Here is a 27,299-nt window from a genome sequence, read left to right as displayed (position 1 = left end):
GTTTTCAATTAAAAGTATTAATCTTCAATTACTCAAACAAGATCGACCTATACAACAGCTCAGTAAAATTCAAATTGAGACATCCATTGTAAGAATGAATGACTGGGATTAAACCAAACCAATTTCTTTTGAACATCAATCATTTGTGGATAAAACATTACAATCATGATGATCTAAAATTTGAGCACTCAGTCCAACAGGAATGTGAGAATAAGCCTCAAACCTGCGTAAATACAGCTAGGAGACTTAGTTTAAAAACAAACAAACAAACAAAAAACAACAATAACCAACAACAACAACAAAAAAACCCCTGTACAATAACTACAAAAACTACAGAAAAAAAGTCCGGGTTGGACAGGCATTCCTCAGTTTGTACAATTTCTTACAGTCTTATGTAAAATACTGGCTGCGACCAGCCATAAGGTGATGGGTGGCGTGGGGTACTGACAGTCTGAAAAACACAATAATCCAGAACTGTGTTACAATATCTGCCTTAAGAAAGGGTGTGTGGTGGGGGTCTGGTTCTGTGTACCTGTAGGTAACAACAAATAGTTGCAATTTCAATGTGGATAAACAAACAACTAAGAGTCCAGTTTGAGGAGGCTGTAGGGCACAAGCAGCTGGTGAGGTCTAAGATGTCTTACGAAAGCCTTTCAAGATTGGGTAGATGTTTTCAAATGCCTCGTGGATCTCGCCTCTCACTTTGGCACCTGAACACAAAGAAATATCTGAGGACAATATCCCAGTAAGTCAGTCCTTCCTGCTTTGTTCCAACTTATACATTTTTTATTTCTAATTAATCTACTGGAATATTTTCAACATTTCTCAGTATAAACAGAAAAATAACAGCACATGCTTCCGGCCATGATCTTTTGCTGTGGTCAATATCTTTACAGGACACATTTAAGCTCATCCTTATATGCCTTTTTGTAAAATTAGTGTGTGACAGAGACAGACAGACAGGTCTACCATGCTTAAGAACTGAGGGAAAGCTGCTGGCAACCTTGGAGAGCTTCTGATCATAAAGCGTGGAGAACCATTATTTAGAATGGCATGTCAAATTTTGAGTGATATAGGAAATATAACATCAATCAGGTGCATCTTAGATGGAAATACCCTGAATCGGCTGATGAGGCAGCTGACAGATGCCAAGTGCATGCTGAGGATTGTGTCTTTCAAATGGGCAAAACAGTGTCTACTGTCCATTTACTGTGTCTGCAGTTATCAAGATGTAATTTGGAGTTTGTCCAAGTTTGGAGTTTTGAGCGCATAAAATTGTGGGTAGGAACATGCAAATAAGTGAGGTTTGCACACACAACACGATTTATCAATTTCAAAAGGAAACTTCATGGGTGCTGATAGAGTCTGTATTTTGCACATTTTAAACCTTGGCTTAAACTGTGCTCGAAAGACTTCTTGTACATGGAATATATATATATTCAGGCTTCTTTAAAATTTCTAATGATGTTCTTTAAACTCGCAGTGAAAAACAAAATCTCTACAAAACTAAAATTCTAATACAATTACATTTGTTCCACAAGTCTGATTGGTTAATGGTGTGAGATTTCAAACGATAAAATGTTGAGTAGATGGCAAAATATTTGACCGTTTCACATTTGAAGTGTAACTCCATGCCCTGACTGCATTGCTGCGCAGGTGTCAATAATGGCGCCCTCAGCTGAGAGCGACAGAAACTAGTGCAGCAACAATGATGCCGAAATGCATGGATTTAACTGGATTGATTGATGGATTTACATCAATGCAGCTGACAAGATGGAGATATCTGTGGGTCTGCTCACATGAAGACGCTGTTGCTACGGTAAGCTTTGACGAGCCGACCCCACACTTTCATAACGATTCGCCAACCGAATTACAGAAAAATAAATTGCGCAAACAATGGAATTGGATTAGAATGGGAATAATCCTGTTGTCTCTGATGATATGCATTCATCAGGCTTGGGGAGTAACGGAATACATTTAACAGCGTTATGTAATTAGGATACAAAAAAAAAGGTAACTGTATTCCGCTACAGTTATAGAAAAAAAGACGTATTCAGATTACAGGTATATTTAGTAAAAATGGGGATTAGTTCGCAGGATTACAATTTTAATGCAATTTATGATATTATCCAGGGTTCTAGCTAGCGCAAACTTACGTTACGGCCCGTTACGCTATAATTTTGGACCGTTACGATTTTCAATACAGCATCTGTAGTCAACCGTTTCTACAGCGCGACTCCAGTTTGAAGCGTGAATTGAAACAATGCTTCGATTCAATGGCTCGTGGCTCTTTGATTCGCTGCTCTTCAGAAGTGGTAAGTCCGCTTCTTCACCCCTCTGAAAGCCATTAAAATATCATGAGTCACTTTTGTGTGGATTAAAGTCACTAACTGGGACTCTGGTCTTGTTGCAGTCGAGAAACGAGAATCAGCCTCCGTTTTGTCACAGCTTCAAATGCTGCGCGGCTCTCTGACTCTGTCACTCTGAGACAGAGTCCGGTTGGAATTAATAACTTCAAAACGAATTGCCGCTTTAAATAAAATGACACCTCTTACAAACGTTGCAATACAGACAATAAACTACAATCGACTAAAACGTTTTTTCCTCCCAAAATGACACGTCTTGCATTCTTTATAAACCTGACCTGCAGCACAGCTGCAAGAGCTCAGCTCATAGGTATGGAAAGACATTCATGCCAATAATGTCTGAAAGGAAATGCTTTTGACAAAAACTAACAGATTTTATTTCTGTTTATGTCCAGAGATCAAGGATCCACCATGTAGAGTTTATTATGTCCAGAGTTTAAGGATCCAGTAACCAATTTCATATTTATTTACTTTAAGACTCAATAAAATGTTGTTCAATTTCAATTTAATCAGCTTATAAAGCGCCAAATTACAACAAAAGCCGTCTCAAGGTCCCTCACACAGTTCAACATAAAAAATTACAATAAATAAATAAAAATAAAAAAAATCAAATACCTCATTAAAAACAGAAGAAAAAGAATAAAACATAAAATAAAAACTACTCATAAGAAAGAGAATAAAAATAGGTTTTAAGTCTTGACTTAAAAATGTCCACAGACTCCGACTGCCTCACTGAGGGCCATCTACTGGTAACCCAGAATGAGACTGCCCACTCAACAAACTTCCCCAGCCTTCTGGACATGATGAAGGAACTTAATACCTGGCTACCTGTCTTTTCCCTTTGGGTACCCCTAGAATGGCCAATTTTTAGCTTAAATTCTCAAAAGCTGCCCCCCTTCCGCACCCCCCGCTCCCTCGACATTACCACTACGCTGTTATCTGTATATATTTTTTTTTCTTTGAAATGAAAACGTCCCTTTGTGAACAGCGACATGACGTCTCCTAACTGGGCAAAATACTGATGAAGTACTCGGATGTTAATGCATTTTCAATGGAGATCCGTGACTGGACACACTCAGAAAAATGCTCGCAAAATATGTGTTAAAAAAATGCCATTTTGACCTGGATATTGAGCCAGTAAAATTAAATTACATTAAATTATGTCAGGAGTGTATTAAACTTACTCTGACACACACACATTCCCAAATATTAGTGTTGAAAGTTACACGGATCTGCGCTGTTCAAGCTGCTGAGCTGAGGCGTCCTGCAGCTGCTGTTCAACGCAGCTCCTAAAACCATTACAATACATTTATATACATATTATATTTTTACACAATTATCCTTTATTGACCGAGTTTCATACATGAAGTCAGTGGTGTGTGTACAAATCTCTATGTGTGGGTGTGACTGTGAGCGGCACAGTCATTATAATCTCATTATTTTAAGGTGCAAATTTAAAAAAAAAAATCCCCCGTCTCGAACAATTTTAATCACAAACGACAAGTATTTTAACTAGACATTGGTCTAGCAGTGGAAAATATCAACTAGACATAAGTGAAGAGTTAATGGTCCGTATCATCGGGCGACACAGGTACGGCAGGAAACATCAGCTGTTTATCATCCAAATATCACGGACAAAGTGACAAGAAGAACCAAAACCACTTACTTATGGAAGGAAATATTGTCTCCCTTGTTCCTCCGTTTGTGGCTTTGCCAACATGCGCAGCTTTCCGGCATATTCCACCTGTTTCTTGAACGTCTATGCACGCAAATCACTAACTTGCCCGGAATTAAAATGGCGATCACGCCTCCTTATTGACAGTATTTACTTAATGGTTTTCATTATGCTTTTGTTCTTATTTTGAAAGTTCAATAAGTGGACTGATATGTTAAACATGGTGCGAATTTACTGAACAAGTAGTAGACTTTTTTTTGTTTTGTATATTGTTCTGCAAGCCACTTTTAATTACAAATTCATCCACACACGTCTGAGTTTTCGTTATCCTTCATTTGTTTGGCATTTTTTGTTGAAAACTTAGCAGGTGAACACTGGGTGTGTTTAAAACAATATTGTGGCGCTCTTAATTCATAATGTGAAGTAAAACAGAGCATGCCATGTAAAAGAAACAGTTTTATTTTTGCTTAATAAACTGTACTATGTGGTCAAGACTATTTCTATTTAGTTTCTTTTGTCTGTATTAGCATATTTGATATTGGAGTAATCCAGAAGTAATTGAAAGTAATCAAATTACATTACTTTAATATGGTACTTGGATTACATTACTGACTACATTTTTCAACAAGTAACTAGTAACTGTATCGGAATACATTTTTAAAGTAACCCTCCCAACCCTGGCGGACGTTCATGCTGGATTTTACGGTCGCAAATTGAGTTTTAAACAATGGTGAGCAAAAGTATGAACACCTTTAAATGTAACAACTAAATCATTTTTATAGTCAGTTTTCTTTCGAGAAGTCAAAGGATAGATACATGAACATCTCCAAGTCACTGGATATGTCTTGGATTTCTGTAGGAAATACAGACCGTATGGTTCTGTGTGGTGAATCTGTCTGGAGGAGGCAGTTCTCAAAACAGTGACCATGCGAGAAGGAGACTAGTGAGGAAAGACACCAAGACAACTCTGAAGGAGTTATCAGTTTTTGTGAAGACACTGTGCACAGCACTACTTTGGTCTGTTGCATTACCACTCATAGCTTCACAGTGGAGTGGAGCAAAGAAAGACTTTCCCCTGAAGACGACAAGAAATTTCAGCAACAGTTTGCCAGAAGACACAGGAGAGGCTCAAGCCTGGATTTGATCAGTTTTATGAGCACAGTTGGAAGCCTCTGATCCTGTTATTTATCATGATTAACTCCATCAGACATGCATGTCAATACAGTGACACTGGCTTTTTGCCTTCCCCAATATGGCTAAGCAGTGACTTCATTTTTCAGACCAGCCCCTCCTAGCCAGTTCATTCAGAGCAGCGAGTGCACGCGCCCACAGGCAGCAGTGCACGTGTTAAACAGCTACTAGCTGTGATGTTCAAAAGCTAGCCCTGTGAGTGGGACATTGCTGACATGGCCAGTTGCTGCAGAGACAAGATCAGCAGCAGCTGTCACAGCTGCTGCTTCCAGACACGTAACCCCTTAAGAGGTCACCATTAATACTCAGTATACCAATGAATTAAATCATGACATACCTGTAAGCACAACTTTGCCAGAAACAAATATGAGTAAGACGATTCTAGGTTTGATCATTCTGTAGATCAGCCCCGGAAACAGCTCTGGCTCATAACTGGAACACACAGGTAAGTTAATTAGACTCATCAGCAGATATGGACAAACATCATTTCTATTTTTGAGAGTATTTGAGATCTACAGGAGGACACGAAGGAACATGAAATTACCTGCTGAACTGTTTGTGTGTGAGAACCAGACCCTCTAGCCGTATGGGAAACCTCACATCACAGCTGCCCACCATGTTTTGAATCTTGAAGTCCAAGAATTTAGCAGGAAACCCAAGCTTCTGGACCACACGTGCATACTTCCTGGCTGCCAATCTCGACTGCTCCTCACTGGACAGATGTTGAGTCAATATGAGCAGCTACGCAAAGCTGAAGAACATGTTACAAAAAAGTGCAACTGAAACTAAATGGTGTACAGACCTCTTGGCTCCAGTGCAGACCATCTTTCCTGAACTGAAGATGAGTGCAGTGGTTCTGGGCTCTCGTATTCTCATGATTACTGCAGCAAAACGCTTTAAGGAAAAGAAGACAGCATTAGAAAAATGTTGTGACAAGCGTGTGCCTGTGTACATGTAACCTTATATCCAATGTCTGGACAACTTACATGTCAAGTTAATTGTCACGGGTAAACATACAGTAGCTGTGTCACATCATTACCTTTGGGTTGTACTCTGCATTTCTGGCTCTCAGGGCAATAGTTTTCAAATCCAATTTGCAGCCCAGATTCACAGTAGATACAATGTTCCTGCAATTGCAGACAAAAGCAGACTCAAACAAAAAGAGTGAGGAATTAAAGTGCCAGGTCATGGCATTCAAGCAGGTTGAATCAGGTCAACTGGACTAGTTTAGTTCCTTGAAATGTTTTGCTCTTCATCCACAAAAGATGAAGAGTGAAATGTTTTCAAGGAACTGAACAAGTCCAGTTGACCTGATTCAATCTACTTGAATTCTGCATGTTCTCTGAGCAATTCAAAATGATGCTTGGTTGTATTGACATCATGGTAATATACATCCATGATACAATGTCTAGTGTCAGGCTAATCATTTAAAACAATTACAAAAATATGTAGCAGTTAGATATTTAACAACAGAGGATTCTGTTCACGGTCAATTCCTGTTACTGCATTGTTATCAAGTGACTCCTCTCAAAAGAAGTGCCATAAAATTATACTTTTTTGATTCAGTCTATTGAATCTGAACCATACTGTAGCTGTGGCACTATTCCAGAGCTCTCGGAGGCTGGAGTGGCTGGTGTGACAGGGGTGACGGGAGTCATTGGTGTGTTGTAGAGTGGCGTGTTCCCAGGCAGTGCTGTGGTAGTTGTGCCTGTTACTGTCTGGGAATGGAAAAGCTGAGGAGTCTGACCTGATGTTCCTGGCAGACCTGGAAAAAGAAAGATTGAATCAAATATTAAGATGGAAATATGTGTAGTTTACATACATACACAGGAACGGCTTCATGCTCATTCCGTGGTCGTTTCAACCCTCCTTTGCATAGCCTCAATTGAACAAGGTGCAGCACCCACCTTAACCATGGAGGCAGTGCAAAGAAAAAGCAACACCCAGCTGGAACAACAATGGAGTAAGTACTAAAGAACAACTTTAAACTTGTCACCCCAACCCCTGGAGATTTACTTGTCAACATGTCCACAGTGACAAAAAATATTTATCATAATAGTTGCCATGAGATTAAGCTTCTGGTCTTAAAGAATGCTTTGGCTCCAACCTCATGACAGATGAGAATGTATATACTTCCATTTCATTTTCAAGTATGCATAAGAGACCCTAATTAGGGATATCCCAATTAAGTTTAATAATAATAAAAAAAAAAAAAAAAAACCCGATCCCAGTTGAAGTCCTTTAACACAGAGTCCTCATCTGATACTTGTATAGTCCTAGAAAGTACATTTGCACAGGTACACTAAAGTCGAGCCAATACATGTGTGACAACTGAACAGCACTACAGTGAATTTTGGGGGGGGAGGGGGGGCTTACCTTCAATCCAAGCTACTCCATGTTTTTAAATTTACTTTAAAAAATAAATAAATAAATAAATAAACAGCATTTTTTTTCCAATTACTCTCAGTGCATCATTGTGGTAGTAAAACCCAGCAGTAATACTGATTGCTCTATATCAAAGGGTGGTGTCTGTGCTTTTAATTGTTAAAAAACAGAAACAAAAAAAAAATCATCCTCATTATTATAGGCAAAAATGTCTTTAAAACTGATCTTTCACCCAAAAAGGAAGCTCCTGCCAACTCTTCAACCCTCCTCTGGTTACAGGCCTGTATTGTGCCAGTTAGCAGGAGGAAAACACTGATTAGACAGGACAATGAGAAATCTTAAGTATTAGTACGATGTGCACCATGTGATTGGTCAGACTGAAGAGTACCATGTCTCATAAGTCATGAAGAGACTTGCTACATACTTGAAAGGAAACAGACTAATTGTTTTTAAAAATGTGTGGTGTTGCTGCTGGTGCAAGCAGAGTGCGCTGATAGAGCAGTGCCTACAGCTCCATCGGAGGAGTGTTTATGTAAGAGACTGAGAGAACCCAGACTGTCGGTGTGAGACTCCTGTTTGCTAAATCCAACCAATCAAAAATTGCTTTGATCAGGTCCAATACAGAGCGCTGCAAAAGGATTAGTCTTAACTGCATCCATGTATACCTACACCTGTCTTTTTAGTTTTTTTGTTTTGCATATCGTCCCTCCCATTAAAGGTGTGACGAAAGATCCAAGGCAAAGATGTAAACAAATAAATAAATAAAATAAAGATGAGTCAGTCTAGACTACTGAGAAATCCTTGCCTCACTAGCATTATCCATAGCAAAAACAGTTTATGACAGTTGGCAGTGCTGCACTCTGTTGTTGTCTGGGTTTGAAATCACTGGTGCACAAAAGTACTAAGTTGGTTTGCTTCATAACAATAAATGAGAAAAAAAGCAATGTTAAATGTAAATACTACATAATTCAAGTTATTGCTGTGTTGTACCTGTATTGGCCTGCTGTGCTTGTTGCTGCTGCTGCTGTTGTTGCTGCTGCTGCTGCCTCTGTTGTTCCTCCAGAATAGACAGACTGTTGGTGTTCTGGACAGGCTGGGGTGTCAGGCCTGAGCCGTATGGCATCATAGGACTGAAGATTGGCATTCCTGGCGTCATGGCACCCTAAACAGGAATGAACCACCGTAAAGGAGGGAAAAAAAATTGGGATCTAGCAGAAAAACTTTTTTTCTGTTACTCATCCCCTTAAAAGGGATACTTCACTGACAGTCTAGGAAAATTAAAAACCACAGTGTATGCACAGGCATTGAAATTTATCAGCTCCAAAAATATGGCAGTTTCCTCAATGGTTATTTTAAAATAATAGATTTGCACTACATCTTCCAGTGATGTAAAGACAGCTGTGAATCACCCATACAGTGATGGCCTCTATGTTATCAGGTTGTCCTAAAAGTTCCCTAAAAAGCCTTCAGTTAATTCAAAATGCTGCAGCTAGAGTACTGACGGGGACTAGAAGGAGAGAGCATATCTCACCCATATTGGCCTCTCTTCATTGGCTTCCTGTTAATTCTAGAATAGAATTTAAAATTCTTCTTCTTACTTATAAGGTTTTGAATAATCAGGTCCCATCTTATCTTAGGGACCTCGTAGTACCATATCACCCCAATAGAGCGCTTCGCTCTCAGACTGCAGGCTTACTTGTAGTTCCTAGGGTTTGTAAGAGTAGAATGGGAGGCAGAGCCTTCAGCTTTCAGGCTCCTCTCCTGTGGAACCAGCTCCCAATTCAGATCAGGGAGACAGACACCCTCTCTACTTTTAAGATTAGGCTTAAAACTTTCCTTTTTGCTAAAGCTTATAGTTAGGGCTGGATCAGGTGACCCTGAACCATCCCTTAGTTATGCTGCTATAGACGTAGACTGCTGGGGGGTTCCCATGATGCACTGTTTCTTTCTCTTTTTGCTCTGTATGCACCACTCTACATTTAATCATTAGTGATCGATCTCTGCTCCCCTCCACAGCATGTCTTTTTCCTGGTTCTCTCCCTCAGCCCCAACCAGTCCCAGCAGAGGACTGCCCCTCCCTGGGCCTGGTTCTGCTGGAGGTTTCTTCCTGTTAAAAGGGAGTTTTTCCTTCCCACTGTAGCCAAGTGCTTGCTCACAGGGGGTCGTTTTTGACCGTTGGGGTTTTACATAATTATTGTATGGCCTTGCCTTACAATATAAAGCGCCTTGGGGCAACTGTTTGTTGTGATTTGGCGCTATATAAAAAAAATTGATTGATTGATTGATGGAAGTGCCATTTCTTTCAATAATGTGGAGGGGAATGACCTCAAGTTGAGCCATGACATCAAAGCAGTGTTCCATGGGAAAGTGGAGCGAGGGCAATGGAGGTACATGATCCATTTAAACAAGAAATTGATGTCAGCACAAGATGAGAGGGAGGCTTGTTGTCTCCATGAACCTAATATGGAGTGCATCTGTTTATATTTTCAGTAAAGAGAAAAAAAAAAAAAAAAAAAAAAAAAAAAAAAGATGCACACCCAAAGTTTCTTCAAAATGCATGAAATTTACTGCTGTACTATTCAACAGCCATTGTAATTATAGACAGTAAAAAGCCATATTTTGTTTGGTGTGTATTAAATAAAAAAAAATGTACAGAAAAAGATGCTTACCTATAAAGTGGTGTCAGACTAAATTTTTTAGTAGCAGTTGTGATGAAAATTCATTCTTAAACTGTTACATTACTGTAACATCTTTCTTAAATAAAGGTGCAATAAAAAAAACATTAAATTGAAAGCATAAATAGATGAGATAAATTTTATACATACAACATGTACTTAACAGTGAGGACAGCAAGACTGATTATGACCTATACTTGTCATGTTCAGATGTTTGTTTTTAATGTGATTACACAAAACGCAATGCAAAATTTTCAGCCAGAATCAGTGATGTTCCTGGGTAAAACTGTTAGTGATCCAAATAAAATCTCTACAACATAACTAAAATCACAGAAACACTCATCATAAAAACAAAGGGCCTATTACTCCAATGTATGAACAACAATGACCTGTGCAGCCAGTCTTGACGCATGTTGTAAAAACTACTATTAGAGTATTTATGTGGATTATTGTTATTATTAATAGTATTATTATTATGACGATTGGGAGGAAACAAATGGACTGCATTATATAGCGCTTTTCAACTGCATCAGACGCTCAAATCGCTTTACAACAATAATGCCTCATATTCACCCCAATGTCAGGCTGCTGCCATGCAAGGCACCCACTGCACACCGGGAGCAACTAGGGGATTAGTGATTCCCCGGTCAGGATGGGATTTGAACCGAGGAGCCTCTGGTCTCAAGTCCAACACTTAACCACTACACCATCACCTCCCCTACAGTGGTGTGCTAGCTGTTTTTAAATCACAGTTTGGCAGTATGAAACAGTGAGACTGATGCACAATGTTGATCTAAAATAGACTTATTGCATATTCAAAGCAAAACAAGCACACAAGAAAAGCCCAAATTGAATGTGCACAGTAAAACAGTCCCACAACACTGTGGTATAAAATTCATGTTCAAGGACAAATGATGGGAATGACTGAGTTGCGTGGTGCACACAAATGCAACTGAACCCCCCCCAAGTAAATGCACACATGATTATGTTGTGTGTGACACGCATGTCTGACTAACAACCGTGCCACTGTGTTAGGTATCACATCCCTGACATCTTGCAAACAAAGTGACGGGAAACATGCACCTTTTTAGTGAATTATGTTTAATTTATCCTATAATGGCCAAAAAAAAAAAAAAAAAAAAAAAGACAACAAGGGGGAGGTGATGGTCTAGTGCAGGGGTGGCCAAGTTTGGTCCTCGAGAGCCACATTCCTGACACTCTTAGTTGTCTCCCTGCTCCAACACACCTGAATCCAATGAAAGGCTCATTAAAAGTCTGCTAACGAGTCTCATTGGATTCAGGTGTGTTGGAGCAGGGAGACAACTAAGTGTCAGGAATGTGGCTCTCGAGGACCGAACTTGGCCACCCCTGGTCTAGTGGTTAAGATGTTTGGCTTGAGTCCAGAAGATCATGGGTTCAAATCCCCGCCTGACTGGAAAATCACTAAGGGCCCTTGGGCAAGGCCTTTAATCCCCTATTGCTCCCGGTGTGTAGTGAGCACCTTGTATGGCAGCAGCCTGACATCGGGGAGTGTCTGATGCAGATGGAAAAGCGCTATATAAATGCAGTCCATTTACCATTTAACAACGCCTTTATCAACCAGAACAGGCCATCCCTTGTTTAAGTATATGCCCACTCAGGACTAGACATTGACCATTTTTTGATAAGTTACTGGCCCCACCAAAAATTCTACTGGCCGAGGCATGCATGCGTGACGCGAATTACAGCCTCCAAAAATGTAAAATTTTGATGCAATTTCGTGCATTCTAAGGCTGAAGTTAATGAACATTAAGACTGCTGTGGGGTTTCCACATTGGCAAGCTGGTTACACCTTTAAACTAGCTTCAACAGCCAGGGTCTACCAGGACCAAGGATATACTATACTTACTTGTTGGCATACCATGGGTAAGCCCTGCATATTGTGCAAAAAACTTAATTCTTCCCTTCGTCATAGCAAAACCACGACCATTTCTGTGGCCATGTGGGAACAAAGAATCTCTTTCCTTTATTTTTCTCACAGAACCTGTCTCTCTCCCTTAAGGTGCGTTTACACATAGGCAAGACATGTTACAAATGTCATTTGTGTCATTCTTGGCGCATTCCTGACATTCTTAACGTGACTTAACCTATCTGAATAGGCTTCTTAATAGTGCGTGTTGGTGATATTCGTGATTTTCATGGAGCAAGTTTATGGCTGTCAAAAAAATCTTCCACTAATGTCACGCACCACCCTCATTTCACCTCATGTCGTGGAGGTCACAACTGAGCGTGTTCATTTGTCTTGATTAGTGGTGATCTTTAATAGAGCAAAACAGCGTTCTTCTCTGACGTACGCACAATTAAACCCTGCTGCACCGCATTCAGTTTCATTGCTGCAGTATGGTGAAGGAGGACAGTTATGCCAAGTCAGCTAAAAGTTTTATTCCAATGCTCCTCAGCGCGCTCCTGCAGGTGTTCCACCTGCTGCTGCTGTGCCTGATGTTTGCTGTCTGTCTTCTCCTCTTCCTCCTATCTGCACCACTCCATGGCACAGAGCCCAACTAAACATGCAGTCACAAAGTTCTTCTGGTGTGGAGAAAACTGGAGCGATCTGAATTGTTTAGCAGCTAATGGATGAATATGGGTGTGTGTGTGTGTGGAGACAGTTCACCTCATTCACAACGTGACAGAAATTAACGATGCGCTGTTACACGCGATAGCGCGCAACAACACGGAAACTTATTCTTGACGTAATGGTTCCTGATAATTCTCCAGCAACACGTGCCATTAATCGTAACGCGTGGTAACAGGTTGCAGCAGTTCCTGAGGAGACCTGATGCCTCTGCCCCGAATCATCACTAATGTGATGATTCGGGGCAGAGGCGTCTTTATGTTCTCTAATGCCATATACCAACACAGTGCAGAGTAGCTACCTATACTCTGTAAGTGAGACAGAGTATCTCGTCAATAGTTTTACATCCTCATTGAAGACAACTTTGGATGCTGTAGCTCCTCTGAAAAAGAGAGCTTTAAATCAGAAGTGCCTGACTCCGTGGTATAACTCACAAACTCGTAGCTTAAAGCAGATAACCCGTAAGTTGGAGAGGAAATGGCGTCTCACTAATTTAGAAGATCTTCACTTAGCCTGGAAAAAGAGTCTGTTGCTCTATAAAAAAGTCCTCCGTAAAGCTAGGACATCTTTCTACTCATCACTAATTGAAGAAAAATAAGAACAACCCCAGGTTTCTTTTCAGCACTGTAGCCAGGCTGACAAAGAGTCAGAGCTCTATTGAGCTGAGTATTCCATTAACTTTAACTAGTAATGACTTCATGACTTTCTTTGCTAACAAAATTTTAACTATTAGAGAAAAAATTACTCATAACCATCCCAAACACGTATCGTTATCTTTGGCTGCTTTCAGTGATGCCGGTATTTGGTTAGACTCTTTCTCTCCGATTGTTCTGTCTGAGTTATTTTCATTAGTTACTTCATCCAAACCATCAAAATGTCTATTAGACCCCATTCCTACCAGGCTGCTCAAGGAAGCCCTACCATTATTTAATGCTTCGATCTTAAATATGATCAATCTATCTTTGTTAGTTGGCTATGTACCACAGGCTTTTAAGGTGGCAGTAATTAAACCCTTACTTAAAAAGCCATCACTTGACCCAGCTATCTTAGCTAATTATAGGCCAATCTCCAACCTTCCTTTTCTCTCAAAAATTCTTGAAAGGGTAGTTGTAAAACAGCTAACTGATCATCTGCAGAGGAATGGTCTATTTGAAGAGTTTCAGTCAGGTTTTAGAATTCATCATAGTACAGAAACAGCATTAGTGAAGGTTACAAATGATCTTCTTATGGCCTCGGACAGTGGACTCATCTCTGTACTTGTTCTGTTAGACCTCAGTGCTGCTTTTGATACTGTTGACCATAAAATTTTATTACAGAGATTAGAGCATGCCATAGGTATTAAAGGCACTGTGATGCAGTGGTTTGAATCATATTTATCTAATAGATTACAATTTGTTTATGTAAATGGGGAGTCTTCTTCACGGACTAAGGTTAATTATGGAGTTCCACAAGGTTCTGTGCTAGGACCAATTTTATCCACTTTATACATGCTTCCCTTAGGCAGTGTTATTAGAAAGCATTGCTTAAATTTTCATTGTTACGCAGATGATACCCAGCTTTATCTATCCATGAAGCCAGAGGACACACACCAATTAGTTAAACTGCAGGAATGTCTTTCAGACATAAAGACATGGATGACTCCCATATTGGCCTCTCTTCATTGGCTTCCTGTTAATTCTAGAATAGAATTTAAAATTCTTCTTCTTACTTATAAGGTTTTGAATAATCAGGTCCCATCTTATCTTAGGGACCTCGTAGTACCATATCACCCCAATAGAGCTCTTCGCTCTCAGACTGCAGGCTTACTTGTAGTTCCTAGGGTTTGTAAGAGTAGAATGGGAGGCAGAGCCTTCAGCTTTCAGGCTCCTCTCCTGTGGAACCAGCTCCCAATTCAGATCAGGGAGACAGACACCCTCTCTACTTTTAAGATTAGGCTTAAAACTTTCCTTTTTGCTAAAGCTTATAGTTAGGGCTGGATCAGGTGACCCTGAACCATCCCTTAGTTATGCTGCTATAGACATAGACTGCTGGGGGGTTCCCATGATGCACTGTTTCTTTCTCTTTTTGCTCTGTATGCACCACTCTGCATTTAATCATTAGTGATCGATCTCTGCTCCCCTCCACAGCATGTCTTTTTCCTGGTTCTCTCCCTCAGCCCCAACCAGTCCCAGCAGAAGACTGCCCCTCCCTGAGCCTGGTTCTGCTGGAGGTTTCTTCCTGTTAAAAGGGAGTTTTTCCTTCCCACTGTAGCCAAGTGCTTGCTCACAGGGGGTCGTTTTGACCGTTGGTGTTTTACATAATTATTGTATGGCCTTGCCTTACAATATAAAGCGCCTTGGGGCAACTGTTTGTTGTGATTTGGCGCTATATAAAAAAAAATTGATTGATTGATTGATAGTGATCAGCAGCCAAGAATGTATTACTTTGTGGCATTCATGACGTGCCGTCGTTATGTGTAAACACACCTTTAATTCTTCCTCATCTGGCTTCCTCTTATGGCCAATTCCTTTAGCATACATTTTTCCTGGCTGTTGTCCGGGTTTGGATGGTTATAATTTAAACATATTAGAGTTTCATTCATTCAAGGCGCTCTGTTCTGTTTGCCTCTTGTTCGTTTCCTCCAGCTTCCTTCCCCGAGAATTTAAAAATGCTCACGAAGACTGCCAAAGATCGGTAACAGAAAAGGCAGAATACACGCGCCACTTCTTTAGAGTTTATTAGTAGTTTGCAAACCAACACAGTGCATTACTGCCACCAACTGTTTGGGTGTGAAGCATTAATGGGTTCTGACATATGCTATATTAAAAAAATACTTGTGGAGGGAGAGAAGAAAAAAAGTGGTGGAAAATAACTATATTCTCTTGAATAACCCTGTTCAATGCACGCTTCATGCATGGACAACATACATTTCTTTGACCTGAAATCTCATTTCCTCAGCAGAGTGTGCACAATACTCTGCGGGAGTGTGGCGCGAGACAAAAACAAACATGGTGGACTTGCTGAGGTTTGACATGGAGATGTAAAGAAATTCGACTTTGCCGCCGGGAAAAAAAAAAGGTAAAATAAATTGAATTTTGTCAAGATTTGTAGTGGTCCGACGAGCCATTATTTTATAAATTGTACTAGCCCATAGTGGCCCAAATCACCGCCAGGCAAGCAGGCAAACGGCAGTGTCGAGCCATGCCAGTTCTGATCTAGTGTCAACAAGGTGCACACAAAATTTAACAAGGCTTCTTTTGAAAAAAATCGGTGCAGTAAAGCTTCACCCAGCACCCCCGGAACCACACAGAGTACATTCAGGAGGGGAAAACTGTCCTCAAAACAACTGTTGAGCATTTCAAGTGAGAGTATTCCATGTTTTTAGTTTTGTGCAAATCCTTTGCTGTATAACTGCATGAAAAAAAAAAAAAAAACCCTGCTTAATGTGCCTGGATTTGAGACATACCATGACGTTACAACTTTGATTCATAGGGAACCACGAGAGAGATGTGCTATTACATGTATTTACGAAGATGCACCTGTATATCCCATCTTTCTGGCTAAAGCCATTGCTGACACAAAGCGCACTTTGTTTGCAGTTTATGGACGTGTGTGCTGAACAGACTGTGTCTACAGTCCGATACGACAATATTTAGAGACAATGTTTCATACTTCAAAATTACAGCCTGAACAATAAACAACCAATGCTGGGTGTGAAACATGGGTGTCATCACATCTGTTCATTTGGGTAACATTATTAAAACACAAATACAGATAACTGTTCCCAACAAATCTTGTGATATTCAAAAGCCAATATGAATGAGAATACAAAATATACATTAGAGTGCATAAGATATTACTCGTTACTTTGAGATTATTTTAGTTTGTAAATGAGTTTCATCGGTGGAGTATCTCTTTCACAAGATTCTAAAGGTAAACGGTACAACAGATTACGTATGCTCATCAAAATCAGAATTGGCCATTGCACCATTGAAGGGTCCACACGTAACACATGAACATTTCTGTCAGCAGTTACCTGAGGGGATGCCAGCCCCTGAAAGGCTGGTATGCTGTTATTCTGGTCCATATCTCCAGACTCTTTCGGATACCTTTGCTCGCTTCAACTACAGGAGACTGGCAGTCAAACAGACTGGGCAAATTTACACAGCAGCTGCCTGGATGCTGTGAGCCCAAATTCAATAATTATGTACTGGATTCTGCAGACACCCTCACGCCAATTCCTTATGACAGGTCTGCCTAAAAGGAAAGGAGAAGCAGTTGTTAACAGAGACAATTGTTTGTTTGTTTTTTTACTTGTAATTCCAGTATATTAAGGATGATTATATAACAGCCGAGTGGATCCTTGTCATTTGATTGGTGCTTTGTATGTCACATGAAATGGATTAATTCATCCTATTTGTGTTGCATTGCATTTAGAGTGCAACTTGGTTCCATTTAAAGTGCAAATTTGGTTCCATTGCACTCTACACACGCACACATCCTCGCCATTCAGATTTCACCTCATGAAATATTTGTTCCATTGAACTCAAACATTCATTATTTGTACACCACTGTATCATGGTTGGTCAATGACAGGATCATCCAAGTGACACTAGAGCAACAATTCATTATTAGTCAGCTATAAAACTAATCTGCAACTCATCTGAGATACACAGAATAGACATTTGTCTATACGCAAATTTGAACTGCTGCAGTAGTGGCAGTTCTGTGTTTGAGAGTAGTCCGTTGTAGTTTAAAAGAGATGAAATAACGAAGACCTAGATTTTTATAATCCATATTTTATATATATATATATATATATATATATATATATATATATATATATTAGGGGTGGGCAAACATAAAGAATCTTAATCGCATTAACTCAATGGCTTTCTGTGATTAATCATGATTAATCGCATGGTATATGTGAAACCCAAAAATGAATTCAAAAGCCGCTTAAAAGCACAGTTTTATCTGAAAATGTAAATGAACATTGCATAAATTTGAAAATGTAAATTTCAACTGAAACACACTAATGAAATCAAATATAAAACCACTGGCAGGTCATTTGTTATCCTGTTTCATATCAAAATAACAATATTCATGTCCATGACTAAATGTACTAAAACAAATACATCACAATTGTACACATACCACAATTTGATATGTGTACATTTGTGATGTATTTGTTTTAGTATATTTAGATTTTGTTGTGATTTGGCACTTTATAAGATGATTAAATTGAATTGAAATTGAACATTTTATTGAGTCTTAAAGTAAATAAATATGAATTTGGTCACTGGATCCTTAAACTTTGTACATAATGAACTCTACATGGTGAATCCTTGATCTCTGGACATAAATAGGAATAAACAAAATCTGTAGTTTTTGTCAAAAGCATTTCCTTTCAGACATTGGCATGAATGTGTTTCCATATATCTGAGCTGAGCTTACAGCTGCTGTGCTTCACTTCAGGATGTAATTTGAAAAGAAAACAGCACGTTTCATTTTGGGAGGAAAAAAAAAATGTTTTAGTCGATTGTAGTTTCTTGTCTGTATTACATTTGGAAAGCGGTGTCATTTTATTTAAAGCAGCGATTCATTTTGAAGTTATTAATATCGACCGGACACTGTCTCAGCCGTGCAGCGTTTCGAGCTGTGTGAACGGAAGAGAGGACAATTCTCGTTTCTTGACAGCAACAAGACAAGAGTCCCAGTTAGTGACTTTAATCCACACAAAAGTGACTGACGATATTTTAATGGCTTTGCGAGGGGTTAAGAAGCGGCTTGCCGTTTCTGACGAGCAGTGAATCAAAGAACCAACGAGCTACTGGATCGAAGCATTGCTTCAATGGTTCATGGTTTCAAAGTGGAGCCGCGCTGCAGAAATAGATTATTACAGACCAAACCCTGAATATCCGACTTTATTTGTACGTCCATATGACTCTGAAACTCAGAAAAATCCGTATCATTTACAAACTATAGGTTGACATGAAAACCACCGAAAAGCTGTGTTCACCGCGGGGACACGTTCGGCTATTCGAGATTATTCAAGATTTTTTTTTACCGATGACGAACGATGCGTAAAAAAAAATTTGACCGATGCAGCTGCATCGGTCCAAACCGGTCTGGATCCGGGCCTGATCCTGTAGAACTTTGTACCGAAAATGTCCATTCAAAAGTTCAGCGTCTTTCTGCATTTTGTTTTGTTGTGCATTGCATAGCCTGTACTTTTCTCGATCCTCGTGTCATTTTCTGTGTGAACTCAGCTATCAGCAGGAAGCAGCAGCATAAGCTCGCCCCCGACTGACACTTTCAAAATAAAAGGCAACGAGCAACAGTCATAAAAGGCTAAAAAAAACAAAAAAAAAACAAACAAAAAAAAACATGCAGAGTTAAGGGGAGGAACAAAATTGTCGGCGATAATGACCTCAATAATTAACGCAACGTTAGCGTGTTAACGTTGCCCAGCCCTAATATATATAGCCTCATAGTATATAATGACCCCTGATAAAAGGCACCAGTCATCACGCTGCAACAGTGGAGTTTGCGGCAGGTCACACCAACTGCCAGAGGAGTGAATTAAATGATTAATTTATAGTTTAAAATAGGTGAAGTAATGAAGATATATCTTTGTATAATGTATACACACACACATATGTATATATAAGCAGTGTTACCACAGTTATTTTGAAAAAGTAATCCAATTACTGATTACTTCTTGAAAAAGTTACTTTAGCGATTACTCAATTTTAAAAGTAACTAAGTTGGATTACCTGTTACTTTATTAGTTACTTTCAGCAGCTGCCGACTAAAGGGCCTTTCACACTGAAAGCATCAGAAGCTTCAAAAAATCGGTCTAAAAAGCATTATTTTCAATGAGACGCGTTGCTTTTAAGACACGTCAGAAGCCGAGCTAAAACGACACTTCTGACGGGAGTGCGCACTGCTGCTTGTCGGCAGGCTGACGCTGTCAAAGTTCAATCCAATCCAACTTTCGACGCACTGAGCCGTGACGTAGCTTTGCGCTGTCCAATAGGAACGACGCGTCGGGTCGAAACACGGAAGACTAGTGGCAGAAATCACTGATCTGTACAAAACATTAACGCGTGACAGGACTGCTCATTTATAGAGCAGTTTTCTGAAGAAAAATCATTGGAAATGTTTTGTTGTTGTTTGTTACCTCAAAATTCCTGATTACTGTTAAAAAAAGTTTAAAAAGTTATTATTGCCGTTAGCAGCTCTCCCTGCATCCCACAATCAAGTTTTATGTCTTTTTTTTCCAGGACAACCTGTGCTTTCGGAATATATATGTTTTTGTTGTGTTTTATAAGTGTAATAAAGGTTTACAATCAAAAATAGGCAATGAAAAAATAAAGCGAAAAATAATTTTCCATACACATTTATTCAAAACACACAGCAAACTATAATAAACAACTGTTTTGACACTTTATAAAGGTAATTTGAGGTCTTGTGTGAAAAGGTTCAAACAATAAACACAAATGCACATTTTGAACAATATATACAAAATGGTCTATGCGTTTTGTTATGGTAAACAGTGCTTTACGCAGAGAAAGCAACAGAGTTATCCAGTAACATTCACATGCAAACTAGTGGAGCCATTCTGACAGTTACACACTCTGTGTGAGCACGTGAGATTGTCATCAGAAGCTCTCCATCTGCTCACTTTCGCTGTGCGTAATGGCGCAGGGTGCACTGAGTATGTACTAATAGTATGTACTCATTGGAGCACCCAGGGGGCTATTCAAACGGGCCAACTAGTAACATATCACTCCTGAAAACGATCTTTGGCTTTTCACGTGAGGTAAATCTGCCCTACGATTGGATTTTGGAAAACCATGTGACGGTGAACCAATTGCGATTGGACACTCACATTGCGCACGTCATCACACAGCTTCTTTGTGTGCTACAGTTTGTGTAAAGAATGCTGATATGAGATTTTAAACATAACCCGTTAATTGCTATCAATCAAACAGCAAATAAGCTACTCTGTAGGGTTCTTATGTTTGCAAATCTGATTGTGAAGTCAGTGCCTCACCAGCCATGAAGTCACCGCACATCCCTGATTTTTTATATTATATATATATATATATATATATATATATATATATAAGAGTAAACAACGATTAGTTAAATATATACAATTACAGAAACTGTTCACAGTTATATACAACCCCTGGCAATAATTATGGAATCACCGGCCTCGGAGGATGTTCATTCAGTTGTTTAATTTTGTAGAAAAAAGCAGATCACAGACATGACAAAACTAAAGTCATTTCAAATGGCAACTTTCTGGCTTTAAGAAACACTATAAGAAATCAGGAAAAAAAATTGTGGCAGTCAATAACGGTTACTTTTTTTAGACCAAGCAGAGGGGAAAAAATATGGAATCACTCAATTCTGAGGAAAAAATTATGGAATCATGAAAAACAAAAGAACGCTCCAACACATCACTAGTATTTTGTTGCACCACCTCTGGCTTTTATAACAGCTTGCAGTCTCTGAGGCATGGACTTAATGAGTGACAAACAGTACTCTTCATCAATCTGGCTCCAACTTTCTCTGATTGCTGCTGCCAGATCAGCTTTGCAGGTTGGAGCCTTGTCATGGACCATTTTCTTCAACTTCCACCAAAGATTTTCAATTGGATTAAGATCCAGACTATTTGCAGGCCATGACATTGACCCTATGTGTCTTTTTGCAAGGAATGTTTTCACAGTTTTTGCTCTATGGCAAGATGCATTATCATGTTTAAAAATGATTTCATCATCCCCAAACATCCTTTCAATTGATGGGATAAGAAAAGTGCCCAAAATATCAATGTAAACTTGTGCATGTATTGATGATGTAATGACAGCCATCTCCCCAGTGCCTTTACCTGACATGCAGCCCCATATCATCAATGACTGTGGAAATTGACATGTTCTCTTCAGGCAGTCATCTTTATAAATTTCATTGGAACGGCACCAAACAAAAGTTCCAGCATCATCACCTTGCCCAATGCACATTCGAGATTCATCACTGAATATGACTTTCATCCAGTCATCCACAGTCCACAATTGCTTTTCCTTAGCCAATTGTAACCTTGTTTTTTTCTGTTTAGGTGTTAATGATGGCTTTCGTTTAGTTTTTCTGTATGTAAATCCCATTTCCTTTAGGCGGTTTCTTACAGTTCGGTCACAGACGTTGACTCCAGTTTCCTCCCATTCGTTCCTCATTTGTTTTGTTGTTCATTTTCGATTTTTGAGACATATTGCTTTAAGTTTTCTGTCTTGACGCTTTGATATCTTCCTTGGTCTACCAGTATGTTTGCCTTTAACAACCTTCCCATGTTGTTTGTATTTGGTCCAGAGTTTAGACACAGCTGACTGTGAACAACCAACATCTTTTGCAACATTGCGTGATGATTTACCCTCTTAAGAGTTTGATAATCCTCTCCTTTGTTTCAATTGACATCTCTCGTGTTGGAGCCATGATTCATGTCAGTCCACTTGGTGCAACAGCTCTCCAAGGTGTGATCACTCCTTTTTAGATGCAGACTAACGAGCAGATCTGAATTGATGCAGGTGTTAGTTTTGGGGATGAAAATTTATAGGGTGATTCCATAATTTATTCCTCAAAATTGAGTGATTTCATATTTTGTTCCCCTCTGCTTGGTCTAAAAAAGTAACCGTTACTGACTGCCACAATTTTTTTTTTCCTGATTTCTTATAGTGTTTCTTAAAGCCAGAAAGTTGCCATTTGAAATGACTTTAGTTTTGTGTCATGTCTGTGATCTGCTTTTTTCTACAAAATTAAACAACTGAATGAACATCCTCCGAGGCCAGTGATTCCATAATTATTGCCAGGGATTGTATATATATATATATATATATATATATATATATATATATATATATATATATATATATATATATATATATATATGCTGATAAAAGACAGCTGTCAATGAGCTGCCATTCATGCAACAGCTCGCCTTAGGTTAGTCATTTGCAGTTTAACAGGTAAAATGACAAAGATCTGGTTATGTATAATAATACAATTCATACATATATGCAGGGCTGTGAAATGAAAATTGTGAAATCCAAGGAAAATTTGCAGGGGGTCTGCCCCCCTCCGAGGAGCAGGGGTCTAGGGCCTTGTGGGACCCCAAAAACCAAATTAAATTTTCATCTACTGATACATATTCAACATCTCCTAGAAGAACAAATCTCAAAATCAGTGCATATTTAAATGATCCTACATTCAACCTTTCATTTGAACCGTCAATGATCATGTTGAAATAACAGAATATGACGTGGAAGTAGGACCCGGTATGATTTTCCTTTTAATTGTAAACCAAATTATGCATTAACTCAGAACAATTAAACTATATGAAATTCATGAAGACTGAAAAGTCTGTTAAAGTATTTCAAAAACCACAGCTAAAGCTTGGAGAATATTTTAAAAATCAGGGTAAAATATCAATAACATACTTTATAGTAAAAAAGCCACACATTCTTGTGTAAATTCCTGTAAATCCACTCAAAGCCACAATGTCTTTTTCCCATGAAAAAAGTCTACATTAATAAAAACTAATTTACATTGTTGTGTAAATTCATGTAGCCTAAATTCATTCAAAGCCACAATGTCTTTTTTTTTCAATGAAAGAAAGTCTAGATTAATGAAAGAAAAAAGGCACATAATCTTTTCTGAAATTCTGTTTGAACAGCACAATGTTTATTTTCCAGAGAGAGAAAAAAATTCTTACCAGTTCACTTTTCCCGTTTATCTTTCAGGTGTGTTCATGAAGCCAGCAACCATTCCACGAATTCTTGTCCTTATCAGACTTTTTCAAACCGTCTTTCTCGCCATCTTCGCTCTGTCTGATGTCACAGAGTGACACAGACATGCTGTAAAATTCTTCTTTTAAAAACTTGAAAGTTCTAAAAGTTTGCGATGTCATATGCTACATTTAGCTAAGCTTCGCACAGGAGCCACACATTGTCACCGCAGCAACCAACCAGCCCCGCTTTACGACAACTGTCGCAACAGCCAGGCTTTGAGTGGCATTTATTCTCCTCGAAACTCTGCGGATTCAGGGAAGCTGATTTGTATCTGTAACACACAGATCAGTGTCCGCAGACTTAGTAAACTTGCATGATGTTGTAAAAAAGCTTTGCGATAAGCATTTTAAAAACTCAGTAATGATCATGATTAAAGAGTACAACACTAACACCCCTGTCCACCTCCCCATGATGAAATCCGCGGAATCCCACGGACCCACTGAGTTTTCACAGCCCTGATATATGGCAAGTGCCAAAATAGTTAAAGTTGTCGTGGCAAGTGGCGAAACACTGGCATCTGCCGTGGCAGGTACAGAAAACACTGGCATCTGTCGCGGCACATAAAGATGCCACCGGAAGTGCACAGTAAACATACCACTGTCAGACAATGTACTTGCCCCTGCTCAAAGAAAGACATGTTCATTTCAACAAAGGAGCTATCCAACCACAACTTCCTTAATATTTTGTCCAATGAAGGTGGCTTAGGTGTCATTTTCAATTTAGCTTGCTCTTACTAAAAACAGATTAAACAAATATCTAGAACACTTCAGTTTTTTGTTGTCATCCCTGTGGATCGTGTTTTCACTGCATGCCAAATGCAGTCACGTGAGTCTCACCAGAGGGATTCTGCGCTCTCCAAAATTCTGTAATCATCATCATTCCAAATATTCTTAACACAATGCTGCAGAATAACTAGGATATTCTGAGTCGAGGCGTGCATCCCCGAAATCCTGTTGATGTGACAGGCTGTAATAAAAACCTGTTGGCCCTCACCAACGTGTGCATCATCACGCAAAAGTCATCTGAAGCCGAAATCTCGCAGCTGCAACAGAGGGACGAATGCTAACTTCCGCACTTAGCTATAGTAATTTTGTGCGTTTATTCGTAGTTCACGAAGCATATTTGCTGTAAAAGCGCTTGTTAATAATAGGCCTACAGCTATGTTTTGACCACCATAGACATGCTAGCATTTGCCGCCAAGCTAGTGTTAGCAACATTAGCCAGCATTAGCATGAACAGCCAGATAACAGGAACTTCATCCAACAACACAAACGACTTTATGATTTAACAAAAAAAAAAAGCATTTCCAGTCTGATTTATACTTACAGTTAGTGACTTAAAATGTAACGACGTGCAAATCGATACCCCGAACGAGTATGCTGAAGCGTCTATGTTGATAACTGTCAACTGAACCGAACCTTCGTGTCGAAACTTGGATATTCAGGTTCGTGTTTAAGCGCCGCAGGGGCTGCTGGGTAAGGCAAGGCAAGTTTATTTATAGAGCACAATTCGTACACAAGGCAATTCAAAGTGCTTCACAGCTTCATAAAAATTACAAGATACAGATAAAATCGTAAAAACATAAATATCATTTCAAAACTACATTTAAAAAGAAGAAGGCAAATAGATGACTCTCAGTTCTCGTACGCCAAGCTGAAAAGAACAGTTTTCAGCCTGGATTTGAACATTGTCACAGATGAAGCCAGTCTCACCATTTCAGGGAGTTTAGTCCAGATTTTAGCTGCATGAAACTGAAACATTGCTTCTCCGTGTTTAGTCCTGACTCTGGGGACCAGTAAAAGATCAGTCCTAGAGGATCTCAGGACCCGCAATGGTTCATATGGCTCTAACATATCAGAGATATACTTTGGTGCTAAACCATGAAAAGACTTATACACAAGCAAAGCTGTTTTAAAGTCTGTTCTCTGAGGGACTGGAAGCCAGTGCAGAGATCTGAGCACTGGACTAATGTGGTCATATTTCCTGGTTCTTGTCAGGACTCGAGCTGCAGCATTTTGGATGTTCTGTAGCTGTTTGACAGCTCGTTTAGAGAGGCCAGTGAGTACACCATTACAATAATCCAATCTGCTGGAGATAAAAGCATGGATCAGCTTCTCTAAGTCCGATTTGGATACTATATTTTTAATCTTAGCAATATTTTTTAGATGGTAAAAAGCTGCTGATGTTATTGATTTGATGTGACAGTTTAAAGTCAGGTCTGAGTCCATGATTACTCCAAGTTTTCGAACCTGATCTTTAGGCTTTAGAGAGAGAGACTCGAGGTGACAGATGACTCTTTCTCGTTGTTTCTGTGGGCTAAAGACAATGGTTTCAGTTTTATCTGAGTTTAATTGGAGGAAGTTGTTTTGCATCCACAAACTAATCTGTTCGATGCAGTGACAAAGTAAATCTACAGGTCCCAGTTCACCTGCTGTCAATGACACATAGCTCTGAGTGTCATCTGCATAGTTATGGTAGGATACATTATTGCTGCGTATCAGCTGACCCAATGGAAGCATGTACAAATTGAATAAGAGTGGTCCCAGGATAGACCCCTGGGGAACCCCACAGGTCAGCGCCACTTTGTTCGAGACACAATTTCCAATTTCAACAAAGTATATCCTGTCTTCAAGATAGGACTTAAACCAGTTTAATGCAGTACCAGTGACTCCCATCCAATTTTCTAACCTTTGTAGTAGAATCCCATGGTCCACTGTGTCAAAGGCAGCGCGCAAGTCCAGCAAAACCAGGACTGAGACTTTGCCTGCATCTGTGTTTACATGGATATCATTTGTCACTTTAATCAAAGCTGTCTCTGTGCTGTGGTGTGGCCTAAAACCCGACTGGAAAGTGTCAAAAACCTTATTAGAAAGGAGAAAGTCAGTGAGCTGTTTGTGAACCACTTTCTCCAGGACTTTCCCTAAGAAAGGCAAATTTGATATAGGTCTGTAGTTGTTCAAAGGTAAAGTCATACTAACCGTGCATTCCCAGGAAGCACAAGTAAACGCACGAAAAAAAAAATAATAAAACCCCAAACACTGGCATCCTTTTAATATGTATATGTCGCGGACATGAATGAGCGAAGCTGCTCAGCATCTCACCATGTCATTTCCGGTTTGCGGCTTCTCTGCCATCTGGTTGTGGCTTTTTATAACAATGTCCGGTTTGTGGCTTTTTCTCACTGAACTATATTTTTCTCCACTGGGCAGATTTTTTTGTTCCATTTCCAGATGTGCTTTCGTCTACCATAGAGCGAGCTTCATGCCGGTGCGCAGCGCTTCGCTTGTATCAAAAGCCGTAAATAGCAGTATTAGAAGTCACAGTTTATCTGTGTATTAAAAGTATAAACCGTTAACCGTTTATAAGGTGAGCTGTTATTATTATTACTAATATATGTATATGTCATGGACATGACGACCGAAGCTCTTCAAGAACCATCGCACCGGGATTGTGTACGCCTGCCCATCGGCACGATGTTTCGTGGTTCGCTCATACGAGCTGTTTCGCCGCGAGTTGCCCTGAGTTGTACTTACTCGCACTGTGTGAAGGGGCCCTTAAAGGTGATGA

The 27,299-nt window shown here is 39.5% G+C and overlaps 1 protein-coding gene across 2 annotated transcripts; it reads right to left on the bottom strand.

Moving 5' to 3' along the window:
- Window positions 1-25,181, bottom strand: tbp (TATA box binding protein). Of its 2 annotated transcripts, none has more exons than XM_034187613.1 (9): window positions 25,059-25,181; window positions 16,919-17,139; window positions 8,608-8,779; window positions 6,820-6,997; window positions 6,272-6,359; window positions 6,035-6,126; window positions 5,777-5,944; window positions 5,570-5,664; window positions 1-710 (listed from the first exon to the last, which is right to left on the bottom strand). In XM_034187613.1, exons 2-9 carry the CDS (start codon window positions 16,967-16,969, stop codon window positions 631-633), a joined length of 924 nt encoding a protein of 307 aa, XP_034043504.1. In that variant the 5' UTR covers window positions 16,970-17,139; window positions 25,059-25,181; the 3' UTR covers window positions 1-630. The 2 variants fall into 2 exon arrangements, with proteins under 2 accessions (XP_034043504.1, XP_034043513.1); XM_034187622.1 differs by having other exon boundaries at window positions 6,820-6,988.
- Window positions 25,182-27,299: the final 2,118 nt, after the last annotated feature.

Source organism: Thalassophryne amazonica, chromosome 2 (genome assembly GCF_902500255.1).
Source record: "Thalassophryne amazonica chromosome 2, fThaAma1.1, whole genome shotgun sequence".
Lineage (NCBI taxonomy): Eukaryota > Metazoa > Chordata > Actinopteri > Batrachoidiformes > Batrachoididae > Thalassophryne > Thalassophryne amazonica.
The sequence above is the reverse complement of the archived record's forward strand: the minus strand, read 5'-3'. Positions and strand labels throughout refer to the sequence as shown.